The sequence below is a fragment of the Melozone crissalis genome, unplaced genomic scaffold (genome assembly GCF_028551555.1).
Source record: "Melozone crissalis strain CALT ecotype California unplaced genomic scaffold, PUWL_Pcris_2 ptg000042l_1, whole genome shotgun sequence".
Lineage (NCBI taxonomy): Eukaryota > Metazoa > Chordata > Aves > Passeriformes > Passerellidae > Melozone > Melozone crissalis.
In genome coordinates, this window is record NW_026535820.1 from 20,058,882 (window position 1) to 20,085,772 (window position 26,891).

Consider the following 26,891-nt stretch of genomic DNA (forward strand, 5'->3'; position numbering starts at 1 on the left):
AGCGCCCGGCCCCGCACGGCGGCGGAGGCGGCCGCGGTCCCTCCCTCCACAATGCGGCGGGGCGGGGAGGGGGCCGGGGCGCCCGCACGGACACACACACACACACACACACACACACACACACACACACACACACACACACACATACACACTCTCTCCCTCTCTTTCTCTTCCAGAGAATCATCACTGCCACAACTCCTTACCCTGCAGTGGCAGCAGGGGTAAGGGCAAAAAGGAGAAAGACAACAGCGATCTGCCCGGCAGGGAGACTGGCTAATTGCTCCTAATTACCCCTCTCGACAACAGTCCCGCTGCCTGACATTTTGGGGTGCGCTGCTTTCAATGCAAGCTGACAGCACTGGTAATAGGCTTCAGCAACATCACACTTTGTCACAGCATTTTTGCTTCCAAAAGCTCAGATGCTGAGGAATTTATACTCTGATTTCACAGGCCCGTTAAGCCAGCTGTACCCAACAGCAGCACTTTAAGAGGCAACATGAATATTTTGGCATATAAAAGACGACATCAAGGCAAAACAGTAAAGAAAATAATGAATAGCAATAAAATAAACACTATGAGGGTCAACAGCAGAAGACTACTTAAAATTTCCTACCAACTTTTATGTTTCAGGTTTAATTTACTTTTGTTTGTACAACCCATAATCAGGATTCTTTTGGGCCATGAACTTCTACAGTAGAAGTGAGAAACACACAGCCTGATGGGACAAGCTTTACAAAAACTAACTCTGCTCTTTAAGCCTAACTTGCAAGAGGCATTTTGAAAAACATTATCAGGGTAAATTATGGAAAGTACATTAAAAAAAAAAAAAAACATACATTTTTTGCATGTATATGTTTGCAACAGGCAATATATTTTCCAATCATATTTTCATAATCTAAGATACTCTTACAAGCTTATCTCATTCTTTTCAGAGTCAAGCATTTCACAAACACAGAATTATGCAATTAACCTGAAATACTTGAAGTCTCAAAATAAGGCCTTTTTCTTAAAATACAGAAAAGACTGACCTCCTTAAATAATATTGCTTAGACTGACCTCCTTAAATAATATTGCTTGTATACTTCAGCTAGAGCTCAAGAGTGGCATCACTGTCAAAGTTAAACTAATTATTTGGTGATGGATTTTTTTTTTTTTTTTTTTTTTGAGGAGGGGTTGTTCATTTTGTTTGTTTGTTTGTTTGTTTTTTCTTTTTCTTTAAGTGTGTAACATCATTTCTCCTTGGGAATTAGTTCCAGATTTATCTTCACTTACCATTTCTAGTATTCAGTTTCTGGATATTCCTATTATTACCCTTAGCAATTTCAGCTTCTTTATTGCTATTTGTTTCCCTCTTCTGTCTTATATTTCAGGGATCAGTTTCACTTCTCTTAGATGGCAACTGAATGAATGAACACAAACATACCCCTGGTTGCTCAGGAATGGTGTTCCCTTTAAAAATGTGACTCCAAAAATCTGTATTCTAACATTTTCTCACCTATCATTATTCCCATTCACCTTAAGTATGGGAACCAATTACCTCAGAACTCAATTAGAAGAATTTCTAGTAAAAGTATCCCACACAAAATACAGAAACGAATGCAGTCCTCAATATTCAGCATTCTTAAGAGAAAGGTAAAGGATACCCCATAATCTTTAGAAAATCATGACTGATCCATAATCTGAAAAGATTGCAAGAAAACTTATACTGGTATTTTTATGATATATCTGTTATGTAGTCCTTAATGCTTGATGGAGAGTTATCTATCATTTAAAAAAGGTATTAAAGCACTTCTCAAAGAAAATTTCTATTGGACATATTTCTATTACATAGAAATATGTCCAATAGACATATGTCCATTCTCAAATTATATGGATGTTTCTAAGGGATTGTTTTGAGATGGTGGAGCAGCCTGCTAACAGATTTTTAAAACAATAAATACAATTAAGTGATATCAAAGTCTGTAAGTAACCTGCAAAATTCTAGGTGGGTAACAGAAACTACATCATTTTGGTGAAAGAATTCAGTTCATTAACTGGATGATGCCAATGAACATCTTTCTTTAACTGCTATCTGTATTTAATCTGATAAATAACTCAAACCAGTCACATTTTATTCTCGAGTTTTCAGTTTTCTTGCTTAAATTACAAGCTAACAGCAAGTAATGTTTTCTGTTAGAGGAAAAAGTTATATCAAAAGTTTTTTGAACTGATTTTTGTTATAACATTAATTTCTGGATTTTGGATTGGGTCATAAGTTCAAATACACCCCAAAAATCACTGAAATAACTGCACAAGAGAGAGGTCTATAGTGAATTGTCACCTCAGAAAGAGTGTGCAGTTAATGCAGCACAACTCCTTATACAAAGAGTGCACTAGTAATTTTTTTTCATTCAACTTCAGATAAGTGGAAAACAACACTAGTTATGCCCACTTATTCAAAAGAAAATCCCTTGAGAATTAAGCATATTGGTAAAAAGGAGACTATATAATTAAACACAATTAATTTAAAGATGTTCCATCAACATGTATGAAATAAGAAGCACAAAAACACTTGCAGAAACATCTGCATAAATTTTGATCAGTAATCATACAGTCCTTGCCATGTATATAATTTAAATTATTAATCTTTAAGTGAGGAATTACTGATTCCCATGTAACACCTGTGGACATAAAAATTCTTTTTTAATGTATCTTTAAATACTTTTTTAAGGATGTCTTGGCTTACTTATAAAGTACTTCATTAAAAACTTTAACACTTTTTTAACAGATAGCTAATATATCTAGACAGTTACAAAAATCATGTTGGCTGATGTCACATTAAATCATCCATGCTATACATAGTTCTGTGGATTTAGACCCAACGCAAGCCCTTTATACTAACGGAGCTGAGAACAATTATTTGGTTACACAGGTTCAGAAGCTTAGTAAATATCTATTCAGGAAGGAGCCCTTTCCACCTGGTGACGTGCAAGGTTTTCATGTCCTGTTAACAAGAACATAGAGCTAACATTTTACAGGTAGTATTTTAAACTCTTTTCTAAAAGAATCATGCAGAATTAATCACCTAAACATAAATGAACACATTCTATAACAAAATTAATACAAAGAGATAAGATTTCATATGTCTTACATCAAATACATTCAAAAGTATATTTTGTAAAATTTTTTTTACCCAACTTTGAGAACTAATTATCTCTCAGCCTTTTTTCTTTATTTCTTCCCACACTCGTACATTAATAATCAAATCTAAATTTTTGGGAGGGAAAAGTAGGAAACTGCTTGAATTATTTCATGTCTTTTGCTATATTGTCTAAGATCATAATGGTCATCAAAAAGCAATTACAGTCACTGTAATCTTACAGTAAAGCTTAAAATAAAAATCTTTACTAGCCAAGATGCAAGATATTACATCTGAAACTGCAAGGAAGCTGTCTAGAAGAAATTGTGACTGGTTGTCATCAAGAAACATCTAAACACTAGATGACTATTTGAAATGTCAAATTGCAATCTGTACAGCAGGGACCACAATAGTCAGGATCCCAGATTTAGAAATCTAACATTTAGTACCTCTCTGATTAATGTACCTCTAACAGGCAGAAGTAGAGAATAAACAGGGAAGGTAGAAAAGAAAAAATAAAAATAGACACAAGTGCCATTCTCCTGAAAAAATAATGAAACGAAAAGTCAGTTACCTTTCCATGAGCGCTTCAGAAGAATAGCGGTGCACAGCAGCCAAAGTGGTGACACCATGTAGGCCAGAAGCAAGAACACACAACATTTCCCAAAACAGTAAAAAGTGAATACCATTAAGGATAAGTGTGGCCAATAGTATTTTAATCCATTGGTCAATTCATTTTTCTTAATTAATCTGATAAACTACATAACAGTCCAGGACTGTGATTTACAACTAGAAAAATATTTTAGACAGAGTCTAGGAGAAATAGCTGTACAGTTTTGTGGTGGTTTTTTTTGGTTTGTTTGGGTTCTTTAAAGTATCACAAAGATGCATCCATCCCAGGACTTCTCACAGCCTGTAAAGATATCCCAAAACACCCACATCCATCTAGGTAATATTTCTAGCTGATTACATTGCCACCCTCACAACATCTGAATGCCTTGCACCCATTAATGATTATCTTCAAACAGTCCCATAAAGAGTAAATTGGTATCTTTCTGTTATAGAGAGGAGTAAAAATTAGAGAAGCTGAACCCAAAGCAGCAAAAATCAACCAAAAAAAAAAAAATCCGCCCAATCAACAAAAACAATGACCTAGATAAACCTCAGGAGGTTTAAATAAAAGATTCAATGACTCACCTAAAATATTACTACACACACAACTGTGCAGTGAAGCCAAAGTAATAGCTGTTCCCACCTGCCACATCTTTGCTGGTTGTCAGTCCCTTCACCAAGACAGATGAATGAGTCACAGCCCAAAATTTAGAGTCTTTCCATCATGCAAGAATTCTTTTATACATCAAGGAATTCAGTTCAGTCAAGTCCTTGGCTAATGACCTTGGATCTAGCAGAGACATTGTGAAACCATAGGCAAAGGTTTAAAAGGACTTCACACACAACCACTCTTCTGTGACATGTCTCCATGGACAAGGCCATACCATTCTGCACCATATGGAAAATGCAGAGGTTGAGCTGGAAGACTCCTTCAAGTGAAATTCTCATCTTCAAACTTTTTCTGTTCCTATCAGCAAAACATTCACTACACTAAAAATGAATGTTTTTGTATGTGTCTTTCTTTTTTCTATGAAAATTGTTTTAAGACTCTGATCATGCCGCAACTTATTGGTTGTGTAACTTGACACACAAGTCATAAAATTAGGCCTTTTTCTCAAGTTTTCAAGGAACTTAAATGGGGAGAAGCATTTATGACCCATGGCAGACCAGTGAGCAAATGAGCTAAGAAGAAAAGTCAGCTTTAGAATGAATGAAGATTTCCAGACTTAGAAAAAACCAATACTATTAGAATTCTCAATCAATCAGTTATATATTTTGATAAAAGTAAACCTAAATATTAAACCACATGCTTAATTTATTGCTCAAAGAAAAGAAAAAAAGGTCAGTAAAATGTAAGTACCAAAGTCATAATTGAATGGGCTACTAAATAGCTTAGATTGTTCAAGAAATGAGAATAGGGAAATTATACTGAATCACAGCAATATGAAATACAAATGGTAAGTACACAATGCAGCTTCCTAACTGGTCCTATAAAGGCAAAAGAATGGGGATTTTATCATGCTTGGCTAAAAATTAAGCAATGTGAAGAAATAAGACAAATATGTGAATTTTAAATTAAGTTTGAAAACATCAACTTTGATACAAAAGAAAGAATATAAAACAGTAGAGTTCTAAAATTTTAAATTATGACAGGAAGATTCTCGGAGCATAATCCATGTCCATCTGGAAAGCATCTGTAACAGGACAATCCTACGCTGGTAGAATTTATCACATCCATCAAATCAGAGTTCCTGTCTGACTCAATTTAATATGTCCTTGAAATAATGGAAGATGTGCAAGAAAGTCACACAACTGGATAGAAGTTAATTATTGAAGTGGAAAATGAAACCTACACTTCAGATTGAAAACATTGACTAAGACTCTTAAAATAGGTAATTGTTCACTTCAATTAAAACATTTGTGTCTAACAAAGTCTGATTATGATGGCAGCAATGACATTTTAAAGTAAGCATTTCTCATGTATTTCAGAGTTGTTTTTTTTGTGCAGACTGAATTGCAAAGCAATTCAGCATAAGCAAATCTGTCAGGCTCTTTAAAACTGCAAGTTTTAATTGTTACTATATAGAGTTGTAGATAAGTGTTAGTCTAGTAACCAAGCCCAGTTATGTTCAGACCTTTAACTCCTCTGAAATACAAAAGGGTAGAGCTGCTTCTTCCTACTTTCCAAATGGACTGTTGAATTATTTTTCCTTATTTGATCTCAGATTAAAAAAAATTCAGATACACAAAGAGAATACACATATGCAAATGTTTTGAAAAATCAACTCTTTCCAATACAAGCAGTCAAAGAGATCTTACTGCTTTTCAGGAGTACAAGATTTCCTGTACAGTCCTGTAAAGTTAAAGACTGAAGCTTCACACTAGCATTACAAAGTTTATGTCTCCAAATCCTGGTATAAGTTCTATTCTATATTTTAAGAGGAAGCATATAGGGACCATGCTTATTATAAGAGCTACTGGAGAATGTGGATGAATCAGTAAAACATCAAAACCAGTAATAGCTATAATAAGGCACCTTGTAAAAAGGAAATATTTAAATGCTATTACTTCAAATGGGAAAAAAATTCTTGTTAAATTAGCATAGAGAACCATGAGAAAAATCAGCAAACAGAACTCATTTCCAGGGAAGAACTTTACACAGAAAGAAGGCCACTTTTAACAAAGAATGCCTCCTGGAGCCTCAGCTACACAGTTGAAGAATTACATTTAAAATTCATTATTGTCAAGTACCAAGTGGAGATGTAAGAAAACCTATGATTTTTATATCCAGGCCTTTAAACTGTTTCATATTTATAGGTAGAAATAAGCCAAAATCACTCAAACTTTAGGTTTTCCACAGAACCCTAAACTGAAAAAGCAGAAAATTAAATTATGATAAAAGCAGTCTAGCTGACATTACCTAGTGAAATACAGAATCTATTCCTATACTTTGGATATATATTATCTGCATTAACTAAAAAAAGTGATTATTTTATTTTCCCAGCATGGTATCTAAACCAGATCTACAATAGATGTAAATTACCATGAAGTGAATATTGTCTACTTCTAATACTTGCAAAGATTAAATTATGTTGAAAATGCTTTTTTTTCATACTTTTGGGATTCTAGTTTTGTCCTTCAGTGAACTAAATACCTTTGTCTTTTATTAAGAACTCTTTCTCCTAAAGCTGAGCAATTTGCCACCATTCAAGACTGTGCAGAACTTTTGAAGAAGAGGCAAACAGGAGTAGATTAATTTAAAAAACAAAGGAGAAAAATAGCCCCCACAACTTCAATCCCCAAATTCCCTCCTCCAGAAAAAGCAGAAGTGACACACACAGATCACCCTCTTCAAAATACCACAAGTCTACCAGCAATGGATGCTGCAAGGAAATGGTGCCTGATCCCTTCTGTTGCCTGGCAGCTCCTCACAAACACTGTGCAACATGTGCTGTGCTTCACCGCTTTGTATTTAATGTGGTGCCAAAGTTGGGCAAGCCCTGCTCCATTCCTTCTAACTCCAGCAATGTGCTCCTGCCACTTACTTTGGATCAAACCTAATGAATTGGTTCAATTTAAAACTAACTCACATAATCACTGATTTGCTTTCTTATGTAAAATAACTCCACTGACTTACTCTAAAGCTACAAAAGCTGCTAAATCTGAGACAAACGAGAAGGAAATGTGCAAAAGGTAACAGGAAGAAAGAAAAAGAGAAAATGAGATTACCCCATTTAGCAACAGTTTGCAATTCACTATGACAGTCAAAATACAAAGCTGCTGTCTCAGGAGGCAGCTCCACAGTAGCTTAAGCTGCTCCAAACTGAGGCTGTTTTTCCACTGACCCTGGTGGAAGCTCCACCAGTGGAGCTAGTGGAACTCCACTATATTCCGTTCTCCTGTCTGAGCACTTTGAAATGCCACAATAGGGTTTTGCTCTGTAAGCACTGCTTGTGGTACCCTCTGCTCTGGAAAAAAAATGGATTTTTATTAGTGAAGAATGAAAACTTAGATGCAGGGAAGCTTGGTCTTTAGAATATTTTACAAGACAAAAATACTGTATGTTGCTTGCATATATAGATTACTTAAATGTATAGACAGACTACTGGGAGGAGGTCAGTAAACTGCAAGTGGCAGCACTGCAGGGTTTGAGTGGTTTTGGTTATTGTTTTTAACAGAATGGGTTTACATCAGAAAACCCATTTTTCTAAACATAAAAACTTTCATCCTTTGGTGGAAAAAGAGAAAAAATGCTCTCATGTTTTAATGATTTCATGAAGATGATCTATATTGAATGCATCATATCTATTAATTTATTTTACTTCTGAATGAAAATACAACTTTAGCTCTATTGCCTAATGTGTCGCATGTAGTACTTCTTTGAAGTGGCTATTATAAAAACCAAAATACATTTGGAATTTTGATTCAGTAAGAATTCACATTTCTTGTTAGTACCACTCGTTTTACAAACTCAGGCTCGCAAACTATAAACTTATAAAAAATCATAGAAAGAGTCTGAGATACAGGTATCCAGAAGTTCTGCTTTGGCCATGGTTTTTGACACCCCTATACCAAACAGATCAGATGTAGTACATCTTTATTTATACAGTCCACAGGTTTACCCATAAAAAGTAGATGCTTAGCTACTAAATAGTAAAAATACCAGTAAATTAAAAACTATGTATTAACCAGATTCAAAAATATTATTTCTATTTTAAAGAGTTACATTGCTGTTCATATTGGAACCACTGAAGTTCACCAATTTTCAGAGTTCTATAAATATCTAAATGATCAGGGCATGCAAATAAAACTAATATAGAAGGACAGTGGAGAGAAAAACACTGGAAAACATATCAGTACTGTATAAATCACTATTTTTAGCTATTCAGTTATTTCAGATTTCTTGCATTACATTTAAAAATACTTCCTGAGAATAGGTGTCTCAATTCTTATGACACATATTTAACAAATCTATTCATGGAAATCTTCCATCTGTTCTGAAATGAATAAGAATGTTACTATAATTGTTTTAGATCTATATGAAGACAAATGACAGACCAACTGCTGTAATGGAATTTTTAATGAAATGTTCACATTTCTGGCTGACTGGGCACACTACTGTGATCTAAGGACTAACAGAAAAAGATGAAAATTCCTTAGATCTGTCTTCACTGTTGGGGCAGAATTATCCTGTCCTGTACCTATCTGTAAATGCTTACATTCAGAAAAGTAATCTGTTGCACACAGTAGATGATGCAATCTCTTTCATAAATGCTTTGTCTTCTCTACAACACCATAGCTGTATGTATTAATAGAATACTTAACAAAAGATAATCTGCCACTAGAAGTATACTCTAACTTTAGAGTAGACTTTCTGACATAATCTGGTATTTTATTCTGTATTTCACACAATTCTATTCATTTAAAGTATCCCTATTTAATGGAATCATGAAAGAAATCTCTACATTAGAAAACTGAAGCCTAATCTTCAAAAGAACTCCAGTTTGGCTACCTAAATTGCAAGATTTTGAGAAGTAATTAGCATTCTGTAGCTTACTGGAACAAATAGAAGCTGACCTCAAACTTTTGCTACTGAAGTGAGCATGAGGAATTTCTTTTCACAAAACAAGCTTTAAAATTCTAATCACCAGGTCTAAATCTTTCTGAAAGATGAAAGCAGAAAAAAAAACCCACAAGGACTCACTCAACTGTGATTTGCCTAATTTTACAATATTTTTAAAAATATTGATAAGAGTAGTATGTAAAAGAAGGGCTGAGGAGTGGAGACTTCTAGTTTCCAAACTGAGTTGTGCCAAATAATCAGCAGCATACCCATGGCTAATATGATTAGGATGAGAAATTAGGCAGATATTGCGGTTCAAAATGTGTTCATTTTGTTCCTTTTTCCCTTAAAAAAAAATCCAAACAAAAAACCTTCTAAGGAATGTTAGTCTAGTCTGGCCCCAATAGAACCAACAGTAAAATTTCCATTAATTGGAGAGAATCTCATCCACTGTCTCAAACTGTAAAAGAACTTGCTGTCCTTTTCTAAGCAAAAATAAAAATGTGCCCATTCCTCAATGGACACAGCTTATACCTCACAGCTCACTGCGCTGGAAAACCTCATTGGCTTGGAGGTGATGCACACCTGCTTTTGTGCATGGTGTCCTCTGGCACAGACAGGAGAGAGATGGCAGCAGTAGCATTGTAAGATGCAGACAAATTTACTTGAACTTCAGACACACCCCCACAATATAGAGGCTAACATTCCTTCAGAATATACAGATTAGTTTAGAACACTCTAACAAGAATATAAATACAGCTAAGGATATCTCCATCCCTCCACACCTGTAACTTTTACAGCTATAAGTTGTAACAAAAGCAGAATCTACTCTGATGTAACACACAATGCTCTCACACTTTCCACTGTGAGTCTTCTCATGCAAGCCTGCTTTTCTATAACAATCTCAAATTTGCAGCCTGACCACTTGTGCTCAAAAGTCAGAAGCAGTTTTCTTTAACTATAATACTTGAGTTCGGTCTTTCCACTCCAGTGTATGCTGTCCCAGTGAGCTCCATTTTTATTTCTTACTTTCCAAAAAAAAATCCCAATGAGGATCTTCTTGAGAGGTTATGGAGTTTATCCCTCAGCTTCAAAGCAAAACGAACCATATTTAAACCACTCCTAATAGATGTTTCTCTAACCCATTCGTGAATGTTACCACTAGTGGAGATTGCAGTACCTCCCCAAGCATTCTCTTTTAGTGATTCATATTTAAGTATTTTCTTTTTTTTTTTTTCAAATGTAATTGTTTACTGCTGTAATTTATGCTCATGTTTTCTTGCATTCTTCATAGCAGACCTTGAGAAAATTTACTTTCTTCACATTTTACACTTTTGAGCTCTTATCATAACAGATCTGTTTTGTACAGTCTTTTTAACCCCGACTTACCTAGGAAGAAGTGCACACAATTTCAGATAAGAAAACATAGCAAGACGAATATATTTAGAAAAAAAAAGTAGATCCTATTTTGGACCTACTATCTTTATATCTATGATCATATACAGTAAAACATTTTAACAATGGTCATTTATCATGTTCCTCAAGAGAACCAATAAAATGTAATGAATACACATCCTCTGATGTTGCACAGGTACAAAATGTATAGTTTGTTTACAAACTAATATTACTGAATGTAAAATGAAGCAACATTTTAAAAAAATATATTGGTAAAGGTCCAAAGTTTACATTTTCTAAAATATTAAGGTCATGTTTTATTTACAGACCAGCGTTTGAACAATTACTGGCATTTAAAGATAACTGCTTAGCCTGATGAATACATGAATAAAACAAAGCTGTAAAAAAAAACCTAGACCAAATAAAAACCCCTCAGTAACTGAAGTTCCATATAACAGTTCCAAAACCACTATTTTAAATTTCTATTTAGAAAAGCAAGATGTGATCTACCACACAGTAACTTATCAGAAACTGGTCTAACACTTTGATATGCTATAGTTATCGCAAGTGACCAATGTTACCAACCATGTGCCCGAGTGTGTTTTTTGCCCATTTTAACTTCAAATGAAGTTTTCACAACAGCTGTAGTATTTACAAATTTAAAATGAAGGGTTGATATACTTTTGGATTGCATTGCTGCTGTTACTGTGTCTTCTCTTGATGACCACAAGTAGCAGACTGCAATCCAAAGATCACTTATTTTCTTGACTCTGTGAGTTAACTATTGTTACCAGCATGTACCCCAGCTGGTTAAAAAAAAACAAAACTAAGCAACTGACTAATAGTGAACACTCACCCAGGATCAATTCTGACAGAACTCACTCACTGAAGTCCCCCTCTTGATGAGGAGTGGTGTGTCAAAAGGTGGAAGCTTTTAAACTTGAACAGGACCTATGAGCTGTATGATCAGCCACGACACAAACCCCAGCTGAGCCTGCGGGCAGGTATGTGACACCCTTGGCTGCAGCTTCAGGAGTCTGGCAGTGACACCTGGTCACCTGCTCCTGCAGATACTCCTCTGCCTTCACTGTGCTAGGTTAGGTGACCTGAAGTTGCATAATAAAAAAACCATCTCAGGCTGTATCAGCTTTTACTGATTTTTACTGGATTTGAGTAAGGAGCACGTCTCCTCCATGCTCCACCCTTTTTCCTTTGTGGCCCAGTGCCACCTCTGGGGCCCTGTATAAAAGTGAACATAAAAACAAATGAGGCAGACATTTTTGCCCACAGAAGGGACTGGTGAATGCCATGACACTTCTGCTTTGCCGGCCAGAATCCCTGTGAATAATGCAGTTTTTTCAAGAATGCAAGTAATTCATTAAAACTTGCCACTTTTATAAAAATAGGAGGATATCTGAGGGAATGGAATAAGAAGCAATTTCATTTTGATTACCATCCTCCTTTACACTCTGTTGTACCATCCTACATTAGGTGAAAAAAGGCAGAATTAAAAAGCTTAGGGATTCAGTGTATGCTTCTCATAAAAATTGTAGGTACAATGCCTAAGAATTATGAAAACCAAATAATTTCTTTCCATGTTTGTGATTTTTGAGATCTCAGCGTTTTCAAGCATAAGTCACTGATTCTCACTGATTGCAACGTTTATATCGTATTCAGTATTCCATACTGGATAAAGGAAAGTATCGGCCAGTGATGATCCCTGCTACAGAGAACTTGATCACATTCTCAAATTAAAGCAGTTATTAGTGCATTGTACTGCTAGTGACAACAAAACTGTTTCACATTCTGAGAACACCCATCTCTGAAATGTTTTAACATACCTAACCAAGGGATGCTATGTATTCCTATGTAACATTCAAATCCTCTAAAAATATGCTTTCTTGAAAAGATTCTCAGTCTAAATGTATATCAACAACAGATTTTGCTCCATTTAATTTCTTATATTATTTCTGATAAAGTTCCTACTTTAGTTTTTAACTACAGGCTATAGTTTCTAACTGTTGCTCTGCTTCAGCAGCCATGGCTGCTGCCTGCAACTGTTCTGTTTCACTCTGGATGGAGTTGGCTGCTGTAACTTGCTTTCTTTCACTGTGCATATTGTTCTCGTGCCTTTTTAGGTCAGATGCCTTAGCAAATGCTTTAGTGCAGGAACTGCAGACAAAAGGTTTCTCTCCTCGGTGCCTTCTTTCGTGGTCTTTGAGGTGGGACTTGTGCTTGAAAGCTTTATCACACATATGGCATGCAAATGGCCTCTCATTACTGTGAACTCTTTCATGCTTTTTTAGATCTGGTGCACGAATAAAAGACTTCCCACACACTTCACAACTGTAAGGCTTGTAACCCGTGTGTATTTTCAAGTGTTCTTTCAAATGAGCCTGCGTGGTGAAGCCCTTTGTGCACATTTCACAAACAAATGGTCTGTCTGCAGTGTGTAGTTTTTCATGTTTTCTCAAACGCGCTTCATCGGAAAAGGTCTTGCCACAAGCCTGACATACAATGTGTTCCCTGTGACCGTAAAGCAAGTACTCAAACTTCATATCCCCGGCTGCTGTGGTCCATCCTGGTGTCTGCTCATCTTTCACTTCACTTATGCCATCATTAAATGTGAGTGCCTGAGGGGTCTGAGATCCTAAGTCTTTAGATTCCGTTGTTTCCATAGGTTCTACTTCTTGGCCATAGCAGTTTACTTTTCTAACTTCTTCACTTCCCAATTCTTTCAGAATTGCCTCTTGCACTCTCAGAGTAGTGGTTGGTGATTTACCATCTTCCTGACTTGGGGGAGTGCCTTCTACTGTCACATCTGATGGACTGTCATCATGATCTCCAATCTCTTCCACCTCATCATCTTGGGTATCATTGGGTTCCCCAATAGAACGGTTCATTTTTAGACAGTACTTGCTCTTGGACTGTGTGTTTTCTTCAGGACTAGATACATCACGTTTTTGAGAGCAGAGTTTATCAAGAAACCGAATACCAAGGATCTGGCCTGAAGACATCATCAAGTTTACATCTTCTTTTTTAACAGAAATCTTTGCAGTATACATGTAATTGAGAACTTCCTCAAAAATATCAGAACGAAGAAAATCTATTTCTATTACTGATGAACTATCAACTTCAAGTTTTTTGAAAAGCTTTTTGAAGTAGGTACTGCAGGCAGCAAGCACACACCTATGGGCTCTGAACTTAACATCTTCAACCACAATAGCGATGTCACAAAACTCTCCTTCCAAACGTTGTTCATTCAATGTTTTCAGGAACACAGTTTTGTGATCGTCGTCATTATATTTAATGGTTTCAGACATACTGATGAAAAACTCCTGTAAATTAACAGGAAATTTTGTAACTTTTATAAAGCAGTCTAAGTCACAAAACCCCAAGAGATTAAGTAATTCCCATCATTTAAAAAAACCCAACTTTTTTTTGCATAAAATGATGACAAAAAGCCTGTTAGACTGTAAAAGTATTACTCTGTAACTGACTTTAAAATTGTGAATGTATAAAGGTCTTTCTTATGTTACACAATTTACAACTGTTCAAATCTTCATTACAAAATTGAAAACTTACTCTTTAAAACTCCAATTCTCATTAAATGTATTATCCAACTCATAAGCCATTATTATAGCTAAAAGAAATGTTAACACTAAAAATGTGTAGGAAATACTCTAAATAAGTCAGCATGATAAACTATATTTGAAATATCAAATATAAGCCTTACCATGAACAACGCGGGAAGTTTTCTAAGCAAATGATTATTAAATTAATCTCAGAATGGGCCACCTTCAGCCTGAAAGATGAGAAGATAATAACATTTCAATATGTGACAATATCGATTCCAAAAATTATTTTGAGTGTTAAAAGACAGCATTTTCAATTATTTAAAGTTAGATAAAATACATTGTTAAAATACCCAGTTATTTTCTCAATAACACTACAGACAACTGTAGAGGACAGCTCCATGTGTTTATTTTCCTATGGCTACTGCACTTCCCTGGTTCCACTTTCCTGCTACTTAACTTCGCACTAAATCTAAAGGTCTGGAAGACCTCACTGGGAATCACCACAATTAACGCAGTAACCAACCCATCAAGAAGGTGACCAGTCTTCTGCTGAACCAGAGAGCTGAGCCAGCCTAGCAGAGGGTCTGGCAAGCAGACCAAACACCCCAAAGGACAGAAAACCAGGGACAGGGATGGATGCCCATCCAGGACCAGGAAAAGGGACGAGTGTATCACATTTCCAAACTATGGAGATACCAGAAAACAAAAGGATAATGCAAGACACATAATTTCAAATTATTTAATCCCAACTGACATCTAGTTGCACCAAAGTAGGAAACGCAGTGGAGAGGAGAATTTAATACTTTGGAACAAACTCAGTGCCACCTGGCACAGATCTCCTGGGAATTTCTTCCCTAAATTCTAATTTTTCTGTAACCATATATGAAACAGAAGCAGATGATAGCTATGGTGACAGGTTTGCAACTCTTGGTGCTGTGTGTTTCACAGGATATGAGAACACCTGGCTCTGCTGGTCTGGTACCTCCGCTAAAGTGTCCCTGGCTACACAGAAAAATTAAAATAAAAAAAAGGGGAAAAAGGACAGGCAAAATTCTTTTTAGTCCCAAATAATCAATTTTTAAGATAGCTAGATAGTAAGTCTGTAAATATTTGAAATATACAAAAGGAAATGAAACTGGAAAGCGATATTGTATATATTTATGGGCCGTCTGGTTCTGCTTGACCAGGAAAATGTATCGGTCCAGCATTGAAGATGGTAGGGCAAACAACTATTTAAATGGGATCTTTTTCGAGTTCTTTGCAAGATGGGAAAAGCTTTCTTCTTAAGCAAGCATCAAAAAGTGTCACTGGCAATAATCTAGCAGCAATTGCACCGTCCTGTTAAACAGTATGCGGTTTTGCTGCAATTCTATCGACACTGAGAATGAACTATAGAAGTAATTGGCTGAAAACAGGGCTGCGGAGTACACAGGGGTGTGCAACTGGCAAAGAACAAAGTTAATCCTTTGCGAATGGAGCGGGTCAGGCACTAGCCCAGAGCGTTTCTAGCTCTGGTTACTTATTTCACTGGGCAATTCAGATTTATTCCTCCACACGCTTTTTACACGGCCGCTACCTCCGCAAGGGCCGCACGGAGGTGTTTGCGGGGCTGCTCGGGACGCGCTCGGTGCCTCCCCGCGCCGGCTCTCGCGGCCGCCGTGCCCGTGACCGCGGAGGCGCACGCCCGCTCCACGCACCCGCGGGCGCGGCGCAGGCGGGTTCCCGGCGGGGACCGGCCCGGCCCCTGCCGCGCCGCCCGCGCTCCCGGCCCGGCGTCGGGGGCGCCCGCGAGCGCCAGGCGGCGGCTCTCCGGAGCGAGCCCGGCGCTCCCGCCGCGCCGCCTCACGGGGCTGCGCGGGGACGGCGCCCCGCTCCCTCCTTTCGTCCGTCCGTCTGTCCGTCCGTGCCTCCCTTCCTCTCTCCCTCCCCCGCTCCAACGGTTCTCGCGCGGCTCCCGTCGCCTGGACGCGGCCGCGCGCCCCCTTTGTTGCGGCGGCCACCGCCGCCGCGCGGGACCCGCGCGTCCCAGCGTGCGCATCCGCCGCTGGACGCGTCCTCTTCCTCCTCCTCCTCCTCCTCCTCCTCCTCCTCCTCCCCCTCCCGCTGGCCCTCCCCTCGCCCGCGGGAGGCAGGCGCTCGGCGGCGCCGGGGCTGCAGGCGGCGGGCGCGCCCGCGGCAGCGCCATCTCACCCAGCGCGCGCTGCCGGGGCTGTAACGGCGGCGGCGAGCGGGGGAGGGATGGCAGAGGGAGGGGGGGGAGGAGGAGGAGGAGGGAGGGGGCGTGCGAGGGAGAGCGCGCGCGCGCGCAGCGCAACGGCGGCCGGGCCGCGGCGCGGGAGGCGCGGGGGAGGAGGGGGGAGAGGGCTCGCGCTTACCTGCCGCCCGCCCGCGCGCGCGGAGCCGCGCTTCCCGGGGGGCGCGGGGGGGCCGCCGCTGCCACTGCCGCCGCGCGGGAGGGGGACGGGGGAAGGGACGGGAAGGAGGGAGGGAGGGAATGGGGGGGGAATTTGGGGAGGGGGTCTTGGGGGGGGGGGGGCCCTGCGCGCGTCTCTCCGGCCGTCACCGCCGCCTCCTGCACGAGCACTCCAGTGCGCGCGCGCGCGCGCTCGGGGAGGGGGGGCGCGGGGGGTGCGTGCATGCGCGGTGCGAGAGGAGGGCGCGCCTGTGCCCGGGGAGCGCGGAGGAGGAGGAGGCTGGGGCGGCGGGGAGGGGGGAGCAGCGGGGCCTGCGGCGCGCCAGTTCCCATCGCCCTCCCCCCGCTCCGGGGGACGCGCGGCTCGGGCCGCGGGGGCGCGCGGGCCGCGGCCGTTCCCGCCGCGCCTGCGCCCGCCGCGTGTGCGAGCCCGGGGCGCGGGCACGGCCTCCCCCCGCCAGGCGGCGCACGGCGGCGAGCGCGGCGCGGGCTCGGCCCCGAGCCGGGCTCGGCGGGACCCGCGCGGCCGTTGGGCGGCGCTCGGGGGCGCGCCCGCGCGTGCCCGCGGAGGGGCGGCGGCGGCGCTCGGTGCGGGAGCGATGCTGCCCCTGGTGTGTCCCTTGCCCGCCACCGAGAGCGGAACGGCTCTGCCCACCCACACCCGCCCGCGCTCCCTGGTGCCAATACTCGAGGGGTTGGATTTTAAAAGGCATAATGCGATCGCTAGGAAGGAATAAAGGCTTTTGTTGCACTGCTCATCTCCCACCTCCGGTTTTCCTTCCAAAAAGCATCTCATGAGATGCTGCTCGGATGGCACAGCTTTCACTGGGATCAGTTGTACATGAATAAAACCTTACAGTGCTTCTGCTAGTGTGAAATGCAGCATGTCTGCTTGGGAAAAACTCGGTAAGTACTTGTGTTGGAAAGTACAGCGAATTAAAGTCACTGGAATAGTAGAGTCATCTCCTGGGAGCAACAAATTGACCTTTTTCATTGGGTTGATAACTCCTTCGCCTTCCTGGGCTATTTTCTGAGAGGTTTTCTGTGTAATGCACTGACATATGTACTAGGTTTTGGTCCAGCTAGATCGCTTTGTTTTGCTGGGGTTTTAAAATAATTTTTCCCCACGCCCTATTAAATATAATGAAATTAAGTCCCTATTTTGCCTGCGCTGTCAGAACTTCCAGGCTTGTTTTTGTAGTAACATTGGTAATTTACATCAAAAGGCAGAATTAACCATCTTAAATAAGACTAGGAGTAATGGGTTCAAACAGAGGGGATATTTGGGTTGAATATAGGGAAGACATTTTTCTTTGTGAGGGTGATGGGGCACTGGAACAGGTTGCCCAGAGAAGCTGTGGGTGCCCCATTCCTTGTAGAGCTCAAGGCCAGGTTGAATGGGGCTCTGAGCAACCTGGTCCCGTGGAAAGTGTCCCTGCCCATGGCAAGGGGGTTGGAACTGGATGATCTTTAAGTTCCCTTCCAACCCAAACCATTCGATGATTGCATGAAGGCTTTGAAGTATTTCTGAATCCTGTAAAAGACCTCTCCACTTTGGAAGGAGCTTCCCTTTTAAAATTACACAATGTGCTATTTCTTTCTTTGACAGTGTCCCAAACACTCCTGCAATAGCCTTATTGCTCTTGAGAAACACATAGCTGCTGGTTTACCTCACTGACCAGCAAATGACACCACTTCATTTCATTGGCACTATCTTCTTGCTCTGTCTGTGGCTGACAGTGTGGATATGCCTAGCTTTTAGGGCCAGGTTCTGCTGTGGGTAATCAGAATTAAACTAGTCATGGAAAAAAGGTTACAAAAGTTACAGCTATCCATTTTTTCTCTCTGCTTTTCTGTATCTGAGGCTGCTGCTGAATGTGTGTTTCTGTGTGTTTCAAATTGTATCATTAGTAGCTCCCACTGAGATACTAAAATAGGGGAAGCATATGTTCAATATCCAGATTCAGTAACTATGGATTGTGGAGAATAATATAAAAAAATAAAAATCTTTGTTACTATCTAACTGTGTGTGGTGGGTTGACTCTGGCTGGATGCCTGGTGCCCACCAAAGCCAGGGTCAGCTGAGCAGGGGAGAGAAGGTCTGTTGGAAGGCACATGTATTGAGATATAAGGGTAGGGGGGAGGCCACTCACCAATTACTGCTACGGACAAAACAGTCTCCACTTGAGGAAATCATTTTAATTTATTACCAGTCAAATTCAAGTAGAGAAATAAAAGCTGAAACTTAAAACCTCCTTCCTCCACCTCTCCTTTCTCCCCAGGCTTAACTTCATTCCCAATTTCTCTCCTTTCTTCTTTCTCCCTGCCAGCTGCTGAGGGGAATGGGGGCTGGGGTCAGTTCACACATTGCCTCTGCTGCTAATTCCTTCTCAGGGAGAGAACTCCTCAAACTCTTTTCCGTTCCAGCATGGGATCCCTTCCACAGGTGACAGGCCTCAATAAACTTCAGCATGCTCCCCATGAGCTGCAGTTCTTCACAAACTGCTCCAGCGTGGGATCCCTTCCATGGGATGCAGTCATTTAGGTACAGATGGCTCCAGTGTGGGTCCCTTACAGGGTCACAAGTCCTGTCAGCAGACATGCTCCAGTGTGGGCTCCTCTCTCCATGGGTCTACAAGTGCCAAAAGGCTGCTCCAGTGAGGGTTTCCCACAGGGTCACAGCTTCATTTAGGATTCTTCCAGCTCCAGCTGGGGGTTCTCCATGGGCTACAGGTGAATATTTGCTGCGCCATGAACCTCCATGGGCTGCAGGGCAACCAACTGCCTCACCACGGGCTGCCCAACAGGGGAAATCTCTGCTCCAGTGCTGAGCACCTCCTTCCCCTTCTTCTTCACCTACCTTGGTGTTTGCACAGCTGCTTCCTTCATGTATTCTCCCTCCTGTCTCTCTGTTGCACAGGTTTTGCCCTCACTTCTTAACTGTGCTATCCCAGAGGCACTACCTCCCTCAATGATGGGCTCAGCCTTGGTCAGCAGCGAATCTGTCTTGGATTCTTCTGGCATTGGTTCTGTCAGACACAGGGGAAGCTTCTAGTGCTTTTCACAGAAGTTACCTCTGTTTTCCTCCCCACTACCAAAAGGTTGTCACACAAACCCAGTAGAGTATGTAATATTTTTCATTACATATGAATGTTGCACTAGGTTTTGGAAACAAGAGACAAAAGGTAAATGCCACAAAAATTCTGGATGAAAAGACCTGGGATTGAAAATATGTATTGTTGAAGGTGAAGCATAAGAATGAAACCCAACACATCTCCACTAGCTTGTCTGTGGGCTAATATGTGTAGTTATGTCAGTTGCCAAAATCAAGTATTTTTTTCAATTTACTGGAAAATACCATCCTGCAGAAAAAAGTGTTTGAATCACATGTGGACTGAAACACTCTTCCTATTAAATTATCCTTTACCCAGCTAGCACAGATTAACATTTAAGCTTTGAAATAATTCTGCTGTTTTCCTATCTGATGAACTAGACTGTAGATGCTGTGGATATGTTGGACCAACAGGTTGTTTCCAGACTGTTTGGACTGCAGGGATATCTGTAAGGGAAAAGAGTCCTTTGTAGGATGTGCTTGTTTTGTTTAGAAAATTGTGTAACAGGAGGGAAGAACGACAAGTGCCACTTCATGTAACCATGCATGAGGCTTTAGAGATGGCATGCAGGGAAGAGTGAAGCTTCTATCTAATACTTTCTAAGTGATGACTGGTGTAAAGTATGTATTAAGTGTGGATTTCTGTGTGTTTGAAATGGTTAGGTTTATGTCTGTGTGACTTCCAAACGACAATAGAAACATCATGGTATTATGGTCATTTTCATGTGTTGAGATTATATCTTGGTCTTGCAGAATTGAGCATCATACAAGGACACAGATTTTCCATTGGTCAGATTTCTTGTCAGGCTGAGTGCACAAAAGAAGGTGAAGATACAAATCATCCAGTATTTGTGAAAGGGAATCATAGACCCTGTTAGTATATTTCTGTGCGTCAGCAAGGACAGCAAAGCCTCCTGAGAGTGTAAGTGAATGTGTTAGGACAGAGGAGGGAAGTCGGGGAGCAGATGCTCCTTGCAGTGTGTGTTTCCCATAGCAACCTGGCAAATTTCCCGGCAGAAATTTGCGTGTGAGTTAGTCATGTTTTCGCATCACTTACTCGTGCCTGTATTTTCAAGTATCCCCATGAAAGAGGAAATAGTAGAGACAACTGGGGAGGAGCAGAGCATAGATGATGGAGGTTGGTGGCACAGCCCCTGGCTAAGCTGTACAAATGGGTGGTGAGAGGCCACGCCACCCTCCGAATGACTGAACAGCACTTGGAGCTTGCAGTTTGCACCAATGCCTGAAGGGACACAAGTCCTGTCAAGAGAACCTGATTTGTAAAATCTTACTTAATACTGTTGTATTCTAAGTAGATGAGAATTTTGATGATATGCTTTTCTTACCAATTAATGCTACTACTACTGCTATGGTGTGTTTATCTACAGTCATGTATAGTAATGCCTGGAGACAGATGATTGTCAAGAATTGTGGAAAATAAAAAGATGTGGCTGTGTGAGCATGGCAGTTCACACTCTGTGCATGCACGAGTCATCCCATAGTCTAGTCAGGTCTAGCTGTACTTTGCATAATTACACACACCCTATTACTGTCCCTGTTAGTATCCTCTCTGTCTCCATGTCCCATCCTTATTCTCCCTACCCCTTTTAGGGTATATTTCTATTCATGTTTTGGGGTTTGGACTCTATTTCTTCAGTATTTTTATCTATTTCTCCCCTATATCTCACTCATCCTTCTATTTTTCCCTTTTTTTTTTTTCTCCTTCGCTGACACTTACCTTACTCTTGGCCCAATTCCTTGACTTTGCTGATACCCTTATTTGATTAGAACCATATGGACAGTGAGTGAAGAAGGATCGATGCCACTTTCCAATGCCAAGTGCCAAGTGCATTTATAATGAAATTTCACTTTTTCTTCCTTCCCCATGGTGTTCTCTCTGTGTTTCCTTACTTTTGTGCCCTTGTCTTCTTACCTGATTCCTTCCTTCCTGGTTCAGTTGTGATCCTGCAGTCTGGTGCTGAAGCTAAGAAATGCTACAGGTAGAGACTTTAGTGAATAGCAGTGTCTACTGTTATTCACAGCACCCAATGGAAAGAGAGCACTGAACAGATGTGAGAGGTCCCAGAAAAGAAGGAAGGAGTGGGATATATTTATATCTATATATATTATCATCCTAGGTAAAGATGGTATCAAATGGATAAAAGCTTAAAATCACACATTTGTTTTTAACCTAGGTATTTCTTGACCTTTAAGGGTGTAGTATGTAAGAAAAATAGAAAGCTTTTTGGTGAATTAGTTAATGTTCACTTGGTGAGAGCTGTATCTGTGCTTGATTCTTGCTTGTACTGCAGACCTGCTGGCAGTATAACATACTGCTCAGAAACAGCTGGTCCACAAATGTGTAACAGCTTCCTCATGCCTGATCTATCAAAAAAGAACAAATTTCTCATTCACAGGTCAGGTGCATTTTTGGTTTACAGAGTACATATAGAACTTGGTCCTGTATGGTGGTTTCAGCCATGTTTCATGTTTCTGTCAGTGTGCAGTTAATAAAAGAGGCTGCCATTCTGTGAATTATTTATGCGCTGTCCCGTTTGTTTGTGGAAGTAGGGCACACAAATTTTTTTGGATGAATTATCTGCTGGCATGAGAATGGGCAGAGCAGAGCAATTCAACTCTTTTTTGAGCTAGAGTTGTGGTTACCAAGATATCATGGATCTCATAATAGATATGCGAAAATTATTTTTATTCACGTTTGAATTTTAATGATAGAATCATTTCAGGTAGAAAAAGCCTCTAAGATCGCTGAGTCCTATTTTTAAGCCAGCATGGCGAAGTATACCACTAAACCATGCCTCTAATGCCACACCTACATGTCTTTTAAATACCTCCAGGATGGTGATTCAACCAGTTCCCTGGGCAGCCTGGTGGAATACTTGATGACCCTTTTGCTGAAGACATTTTTCCTAATGATAGAATCATTTGGACACGGCGTAGTCTGCATTTTCTGAAAGGAGCCAAGCTTGCCAAATGCAAAAAAGTGTTATTTACTGTGATGTATTTATTTTGTAAAAACCCAGGCTTTTATCTTGTGTTTGAATATTGGAAACTGTTCCTCATAATTATGGATAGACTATAATTGAAAAATCAGTCATCTCACAGCTACAACCCTCAGGCCCTCCAACCTTATTCTTTCTCAACCTCATGTGTTTTAAAACATTAGATGTTTATTGTTTAGAGCAAGAACAATCCATTTAATTCCCCCATTGCCATATTTATTAGTCAATTATCTGTAAAAAACCTAAAATCAATATAGAGTATGATAGTTTTACATCACTGGATGATCAGTATTCCTGCATTCATGAACCTCACACAAAATGCCATTAGTAGAGAGGCATCAGGCTCCCCCTAAAAGACAGCTTTGCCTGCTTCTGGGTGGTACAGCTGCTTGCTTCACTAGCTCATTGCAGGCACTTATCTGCTGACATTTTCCCAAGCAGCTGAGCATATTTTGGCATTGATATCTGTAAAGAGAGGTGGAAAGTTTCGTTGCAGTGAACAAGCTCTGTGGCTTTATGTGTGACGGTTTATGCGCAGCCTATCGGGTTTGCTGCACATTTGCTAATGACCACAGACTTTCACGTTTGAAATGTGTGACTTTTAGAATGGAGAGCACTTCTGCTATTCTAGTTTGTACATTTTAAGCTTTTTTCAGCACCTTTCTCCAAGGAGATCAGAAAGATTTTATACTGTTAACACCTGCATTTTCAATCTCACTATTGAATCTGAATATTTGCAGAAAGCGTGGAAACAGTTTTATGATAATGAAAGTAGTGATCTCTCAGAAGTGATCTCATCAAGCAGCTAAGTCATTAAAGATTGCTGCAGGAACACATCACCAAAAAAACCCAAACCCACCATAACCACAGAAAATCATTTGAGCTTAACTGTGCTCCAGTTAAAAGCAAAAAAGCCCCTTTTGTGCACAGTTGAAACAATTAAATATAATTAATTGTAACCCATTCAAGAATTAAAAAATAATTAGATAATTGAAGAAGTGTTTGATTAATTTTAATGGAATAAATCAGCCTAGAAAGTTGAAAGAGTCATCCTGATGTCACACAACATTAAGGAACTAAGGTTTGGCTTTTCAATTCCGTGGACAAACACACGACCTTCATTGCCAGTTATTAAAAGTGCAGAAAAAGAAAGAATAACTCTGGTGTCCATTTCTCTTCCCTGAAGTGACTTTTAATATTAAAGGCGGTAATAGCTGTCTAGGAGGAGGAATTAATTTTTTATGTAATGTCAGTTATTTAAACCATCTTCCTTCTAATGGCAGGAGTACATACAGTAGTAGCAAACACAGAGAGAGAAATTGAAGTTCTTAAGATGCTTGCTCTTGCTTATAACCTTTTCCTTTCCAAAGAACAAGCTTTACACATTGCCTTCAGGCAGCTCTGAGATGTGACTCATTTGTAGTAGCAATAAGACTGGTTTAGATATCACTTTTTGCTGATGTTTTTTTGCCACATGGTTGTAGGAATGCTGCAGAAGGTGGAATCTTGTCTAGCAGCCTCAAATGCAGAAAATAAACCAGAAGTAGGAAGGTGAAATCTAAGGTTGGGCTGACACAGATCTAGTAAAGGCAACAGCACTAGCAGGATCCCCCTGGCTGAAGATGGTCTGAACATCTTTGGGTGAAGGACCAGTGCTCCTACAAAGGATTCCAACCTTAGAACAGTGGTGGGTGGCAAAGTGTTCCCCTTGCTGTCTGCTTTTCTTCTACTGCTGGTGGCAGGAAGCCTTGTTGTTGTGTAATTTTTTTTTCTGTATTTAATGTTTTGCAGAATGTAATAGATATCATAAAATAGAATTAGTCTCATAAATCTAATAGGTCTGTACCTGTCCCAAAAAGGCTGCATAACTTTTGCCCAAGAAGAAGAATAGGTATAGGTATAGATATGGAGATATATAAATATTTAGATATATCTGGGTAACCTGAGGCAGGTGTGCATGGTTTTGGTTTGGACTTGTGATGGGTATCAGTCCCTCATCTCCTGTTGAAACACAGCACATTTCTGGTTCCCATGTTCTGAAGAGGATGAAAAAAGAAAAGGTTTCAAAATCATTTGGACGGCTGTAGGAAGTGTTTTAGAGTGAGAGACTTCAGAAGTACTAGTTGTTTAGCTTCCTCAACAAGTGTGCATTAGGATGACTTGATTACAGAGACTAAGACACTTTATGGAGAGAAAATACTGAGCAAATAAAGGGATCTTTCATCCAAATACTTGAATTGTCTGAAGCTGGAAGCTGTGACCATGAAACCATTCAGATAAGCAATGATGCATACTTTATTTCTAAACAGAGGGAATGATTAACTGTTGGAATAAACTAGCAAGAAAACGAATGGATTCTTCATCTCTCAAAATCCTCAAGTGAAAAAATGGATGCCTTTCAAAGTTATGCTTAGTCACACCCCAGTTAATTGGCTCAAAGTAACAGCGGCAAGTCACATTGTGTCCTGTTTTATATAGGCTGTCAAATTAGGTGGTTATAGTGTTCTTTTTGGCTTGCCAGTTTGTGAAATATTGCAACTGCCAAAACCTGCATTAAAAGAAAAGTAGTGCTTTGAAGTTAAGCACTCCATGGATAAAGAAGGAAGAATTTAGGTTACTTTAGTAATCTTCACTGTGATCCTCTGTGTATTTGATTATGATGCAGTCTTAACTGCTCAGTCACTCAGATTACCAAAGCTCTAATCCTAAATTTCTAGAAATCAGACTATTCTTTTGCTTGATCTATAGAAACAGCTCCTTCCCCTTTTATGTGGGTCAGCCCTCAGCAAGGAGTGCAGTGAACAAATAATTGTATAAAGGACTGGTGGAATGAAAAGCATTTAGAATCAATGTCAAGTTAATGGAAATACACAGTCTTCAAGGAGAGAGAATACCCCATTAGGCCATCAAAATGCCTGTTCTGAAAGGCAGCACAGTTATGGAGATGTCATGATCCTGCATATTAAGAACAATTATTCTGTTCATAAATGCAGATACAGGACATTGGTCACTGCCCAGCTTCAGAATACAATGGATTTTTGCAGGGAGAATTTTATTTCTCATATTTATGTGTGTTACCTGAGCTGCATACAAACATCTTGAGACTACCATAGGCCTGTTAGGAAAAGGAGTGAAGGTGGGGAAAATTGCTGCCTAGAAATTTGTTTGAGCTCATTCTCCTCATAGTCAGTAAGAATATTGTCCCTCACTAGGGAAGCAGATGCATAATTTATAATGCAATGCATAGATAATACTGGCTCATTGACTAGCATTGACTTTTTAACACATCACTTCATATACAGAAAAAAATTATAAAATTTAGGTTGAGAAAAATGCATAGAGCTATGAAACAATCTTTTAAACCCATTGAAAAAATATCTCTGTATGGCTCTGCACAAAGAATTTAGGAAATAAATTTACCAAATTAAAGTAGAAGTGTAAGTGAATTTTTAAGGGAGAGGGGAAATGGGATTTTAAAATATAATGTTGCCTACCTTTGTCTCCTAGTAGTCTCAAGAACATTAAAAAGTTGTATGTTAGAGTATGAAAGAAAAGTGTAAGCCTCCATTTGGGGATTTTTTTTTTTAAAGTGTGTTCCTCTATTTCTCAGTAGCTTTTCAAATGCCATAGTGTTCAGAGATCACATCCAACATCCACGAAAGTACCTGGAATGGCTCCCATTGATTTCCATGTGAGACATTGTGAAGCAGTGTTAAAGATAGGACTGAACACAGCCTAGGTCTCTTCAGATGCAGCAGAATTTATTTTCTGATAAATCCAAAGCTATTATTGTAAATGATCAGTTTCATTTCTTAGAAGATGAAGAAAACCCTGGCTCTCCATTTAGTTTAATGGGAGTTTAGAAAAATGAAAATCCTGTATTAGAATTAGTATAAGTATTATCAATGCCTTGTCTGCTTTCTTAGGACTGGATTCTGCAAAAGCAGTATTTAATTTATTACTTTAATGTATTAAGGCTACTTGTATCCTCATGTGCTACACAGTGGGAACAATGTGGAATAAAGACAATGGTTATACTGAATCCTATTAGTTTTACTGTTTAAAATAAAAGCAATTCCC

At 40.0% G+C, this 26,891-nt stretch overlaps 1 protein-coding gene across 2 annotated transcripts; it reads right to left on the reverse strand.

Moving 5' to 3' along the window:
* Positions 1–10,692: 10,692 nt before the first annotated feature.
* Positions 10,693–16,700, reverse strand: ZBTB14 (zinc finger and BTB domain containing 14). 2 transcript variants are annotated; one of them, XM_054284879.1, is made up of 3 exons: positions 16,642–16,700; positions 14,425–14,493; positions 10,693–14,026 (listed from the first exon to the last, which is right to left on the reverse strand). In XM_054284879.1, the coding sequence occupies exons 2-3, from the start codon at positions 14,425–14,427 to the stop codon at positions 12,683–12,685; spliced, it is 1,347 nt and encodes a 448-aa protein (XP_054140854.1). In that variant the 5' UTR covers positions 14,428–14,493; positions 16,642–16,700; the 3' UTR covers positions 10,693–12,682. The 2 variants fall into 2 exon arrangements, with proteins under 2 accessions (XP_054140854.1, XP_054140853.1); XM_054284878.1 differs by lacking the exon at positions 16,642–16,700 and having other exon boundaries at positions 14,425–14,500.
* Positions 16,701–26,891: the final 10,191 nt, after the last annotated feature.